Source organism: Belonocnema kinseyi, chromosome 4 (assembly GCF_010883055.1).
Source record: "Belonocnema kinseyi isolate 2016_QV_RU_SX_M_011 chromosome 4, B_treatae_v1, whole genome shotgun sequence".
NCBI classification, from domain to species: domain Eukaryota; kingdom Metazoa; phylum Arthropoda; class Insecta; order Hymenoptera; family Cynipidae; genus Belonocnema; species Belonocnema kinseyi.
The window spans coordinates 34,053,556-34,058,330 of NC_046660.1; the positions used below are offsets into that span (position 1 = coordinate 34,053,556).

Here is a 4,775-nt window from a genome sequence, read left to right on the forward strand (position 1 = left end):
TACAAAAGAATAGTATAGTTGTGTGAGTGCGGCAGCCATAACAGGACTGACGAAGCCTGGCGCCACCTGCCTCTAGCTTGACAGTGAAAGAACCTCATAAAATGAACATAACAGCCGCATTTTTCAGTTACGCTTAGAAAAATAATTGAAACTCTAGTGCTGAAAAGAAATAAGAGGAAATACAACAGAGTAAAATTTCAACTTAATTTATTATTTCGTTAGTTGTCAGTACCGTAGACACCTTATGCATAGTAAAGTGGATCCGCGGAAGGTAATAGGTTTCCGAGTATATTCAGTATAAAAAGAACACGCGGACGCAGAACTAGATTGAGAACTCGGGGAAGGACGAGGAGAGGAAAAAAGGACCTAGGTCAAGGCGCAGGTCTGGAAAAAGGATTCAACGTCGCGTCTTTTAGCAGGGGCTGACAACCTGCCTCAAAGTACATCGCCGGCGCACTAATCGCGAAGACTGCATTGAATGTAACTTTGAATATCATTACTTTTAAAGAGACCTTCTGCTCTCAAGGTCAACTTAATTAATACACGTAGCTCGTTGTGATGTACAGACATTAAGACTAGAGTTTGCGAAATTTAACGCTTGAGGTTGGACATTTTGTTATTCCCGATCGCGATATAAAACTCAAAAGACCTTACTTCTCAAGGATTTACGAACGCTGTCTTTTGCATTTTAAGTCGTGTATCACTGCTCCTCTGTTCGAAACTAAAATCGAAAATTAATAATGGTTGTACTTATCAGTCATCGATTCTATAGTGAACAGGCCAAGCAATTTATCTAATTCACCAGGTATACGGATTTTACAGGGAATTCTCCAAAAATAAATCCTCTCAAGAATATCGCTCTTCAATATTTTCCCTTACATTTGTACTGTGCGCTTCTATAATTTCGTTATTGAAAATCGGACAATTCACGACTCGTCCTGAAGCCAGTGCGAGGACGAGTCGTGAACTGTCCTAAAAATCATCAGCTTCCAAATATTTCTCGTATTTGTCGAAGTCCCAATATTCTCAAGAGATTTCCGGGTCGGAAGGGAACTCTCAAAATATGTCATTACAATGATTATAAATAGGTCAATCACAATTCAAGGCGCACGTTCTACGAAAACAGACCAGGAGAATGGTTTATACATACATACGCTTTTAAGAACAGAGGTGATAGACTTGCAAGCGGAAAAATAATGAACACTGGTTATAAATAAAGACTGAGACAACAAATTTGCCAGTTCGAGTTGTCAAGCATTGAATTAAGCAAACTGATTTTGTTTTCTTCAGTACCACCATTCGACTTCCGAGTCTTCAAGTAAACGGAGTAGCAAATTATAATACTTCTACTTAAAAAAAGATATATATGTACAACAAAACAACTTGGATTCTTTCCATTCGACTCACGATTTGCAAGAGGTACTGCAAGTTTAAAACCTCTCTTCGTAACAGAAACTTACATCGCTAGAATAATGGTATAACAATTTGTTACGCAACATTTGCAATTTACAATTGCAATTCTGCAACGCAAAACTGTTCTCGGTGTACTATTTTTAAACTCCTAACAACTAAGGAATCAATCGAATTGGGTAACTTTAAAAACGAGAGAACGAATACTGAGGTGTTTCTTTCGGCAAGTCACGATTTTTCGGAAAGCCCATCGTGTCATCCTATTGCAAAAACAAAATCATGATTTCGAGAAATTTTACCAAGAAAAAATCAGGGTGGCCACTCTAATCTCACTCTTTTTGTGAACAATCGGAAATTCGAAATGGAATTATTTCAAACTAAAATCGCAATAATTGTAAAAATGTCAATATCTTACGGTTAAAAGTGGTGAGTTGTAAAGTCAGGATCTTTGAACTTAAATGCTTAAAACTAAAGTGTTCGGAATTTCACAGTTATCGTATTTGTTTCTTCTGATGTCACCGAATTTGAAATTAAGATTATTTCCTCTTTTTTTCTCGCGTCTAGTGACCACCCAGAAAAATAATAATGGAACGACACTGTGCGGGTTTGCAACCTGAGGTATAAAGTGTAAAATTTCAGTCATAGGGTGTATAAAAAAAAATCACACTCACGCATCGTTAACAAAAAAATGGAAGCAACCATTATGTACATCATCGGGCTATACAGCGTTGTCAGCACTTGTGGAATGCCTGTCACCAAAGCGGTTCGTATGGAACAGTATAAATATATAAATATGGGTACTGCGAGAAAGATATGTTAAGGAGATCCCAACGGGAAATCCCAAGAAATTTCGAAGCATATTATGGCAATTAAACGTACTCGAAAACGATTCTTAATCTACAAATTCGACCCGTACAATCGTTATTCCAAGTGATATTTACAATTCTTTCCTCCTACTGAGAAATCTTCTCGAAATCTACTAAATTTCATCAATCATTTTTGCAAAGTAAACGGAAATAAAAAAATATAGGTGCAATTCTTAAAACTAGGATGCAGCTTGGAAGGTCCGATCGGCTCATTTCAGACAAAAGTTCGTACTATGTACAATTTTTCGGGCACTCATTTTATGAGTATTTTGCTCACTACTCTAGTTCACACAAACAGTAACTGGATCGACTCAAGTTCGGCATTGATCTGGAACTCGTTTTTTTTTTTTATTTTGAAACTTGGACAAAAGTGCAATACTACTGCTTTAGCATTACGTGTAAAATTAGAGTACAAGGCCGAGATAAAAGATTCGAAGGAATGCAAAATTTTCAATTTATTCACGAGATTTGGAAAAATCGGCTATTAGCAATCTTGTTTAAAGTTCTTAAAGTTCCCCAAAGACAGGCAAAGCCACAGTGCTCAGTACTATACGCCTAATGAATTATTTATTGCTGTTTGCACTTACTAAAACTTCGGAGAAATTAGTCTCCTACTTTAGAGATCGCATTATAAATAGCATCGAGATCGAGCGCGAAATAAATCTAAATCCTCACACGACTGGATCTTGCCTGGCATTTTAAATTTTCATTTTAAACACACACTGAAGAAAAACGCAGATAAGACAAGAAAATATCACCTCTTAGTTGAAATTCTTGTCTCATCGGCACACAGAAAAAATCCTAGAGCATGCAAGTCCTACAGGCGGTAAATAGTATTGTCATTAGAAAATATCAATCCGGGTTATATTTGGCAAGCGTGCTCGTTATTCTGGAAGATCAAATTCTTGCAGAGACGTTAAAGCGAAATTTGGGAGGGGAGGGGGAGCGAAATGTGTTGATGGCTACGAGACAATTGCTCGCAGTTTCGATCGCGCCTCCCAACGTAAGTCATTTTTAATAGATTTCCATCCAGATTTGATCAGCGAGTCGACAGAGTCTTTTTTTGAGTGACCGATGTTGTTAAGGCCCGGAATAATCGGATTAGCATGGTGCAAGTCAGAGGCATCTAAAATTCGCGCAGCTGATGAGAGACAAAGTTTGCTGCTCGGTGAACTGAACATTAATCTGTGGCTTTTCCGATTGTTGCTGTGATAGTCGCTCTTTTTTTCGCTACTATACGAACGACTTTCGCCCGATATTTGCTTTACTTTGCGAAAATAATCTGGGGAATATGATTTTGCCAGAGATCATTGTCGATACGCCTGCTGTGGCATTCCATTGCAGGGTGTCACATAGTCACCGATCATCAAACTTGGATTCACTGGGTAATGCGAGGTATTGCCAAGGACCAGCGATTGCTGGAAATTAACATCAAGCTGTAGAGTAAAAACCACGCAAGCAAGCCAACCATTTAGTATCCATTTTTATATTTGAATCGTTATTTTTTATTCCAGCGAGCTTGGGAAAAAATAGAAAATAATGGAGGGTGGAGAGTCAAATCAAACTATCAAATATTTCAAGACGAATTTGAGATGCAAACAAATATTATTTGCATCTGAATTTTCGACATTTCGGGTGCCATACAACAAATATTTTCGTGCACTGAAATTTAATCTAAAACTTGATACTCACAGAATTCAAAACCTAAATTTTTATTTAAAAATTGATTTGTAATATTACAAATGCTTTCCGTAACAATTTATTGTCTCTTTGTAAACAATAGGGTTAAAAATGTGCAAAAAATAAGTATATATTTAATCAATTAAACCCAAGAGTTAAATTCGTATTCGCAGTTATTTGTTGGCAAATTAAATTAACTCCTCACGCCTCAAACGACTTTTTTTATAAAATACTGTTCTCCGAAAGATACCTTCTGTGTAATAACGCTACAAACAAATTTGGATCTATAGAAAATAAAAAATAGAAATGCAGTAAATTTGTAAAATAGTAAGTCATGTTAAAAAAGTATTTATGAATTATCTGTGAGAAATGGAACAGAAAAGTGTTTTCCACAAAATAATATTGTGGTTTTTAATATTATATTTTTTCCAGCTGCCCTTCACAATTACTTCCAATGCCTGCAAACTTCTGAATTACAAACGAAAACATCAAAAATAAATACAAAGAGTTGAAGAAATAAAAAAGGAGATAAATTAAAAATTGAGCATAATTAAATTATGTTATTTAACTATTTTTCTTACTTCAGCATCATACGTTTCTAGAGTATTTTTATGAATTAAATTTCCAAGATACTCAAAATATTGTTTGACAATAGTAAGGAAAAAATTTAGTTTGCTGCATTTACATTTTTTACTCTCTAGGCATATCAAATATTTTTTAAGGGCATGTGACACAGCTAAATACCTATATTACCGACCTCACTTTTTCGGTTCACTGAATGTTTTTTTGAACCTAAGAACATTTTTTGTAAATAAAATA

At 35.7% G+C, this 4,775-nt stretch overlaps 1 protein-coding gene across 4 annotated transcripts in view; it reads right to left on the minus strand.

Annotated features, from left to right (window-relative positions):
* Nucleotides 1–190: 190 nt before the first annotated feature.
* Nucleotides 191–4,775, minus strand: part of LOC117170536 (histone-arginine methyltransferase CARMER) — a 27,403-nt gene continuing 22,818 nt past the window's right edge. The window contains exon 8 of one of the 4 annotated variants that reach the window (XM_033357339.1): nucleotides 191–3,694. In XM_033357339.1, the coding sequence (XP_033213230.1) occupies nucleotides 3,584–3,694 (111 nt within the window). In that variant the 3' untranslated portion in view covers nucleotides 191–3,583. Of the gene's footprint in view, nucleotides 3,713–4,775 lie in introns of all 4 variants that reach the window. The other 3 variants (XM_033357338.1, XR_004466818.1, XR_004466819.1) reach the window with 3 other exon arrangements.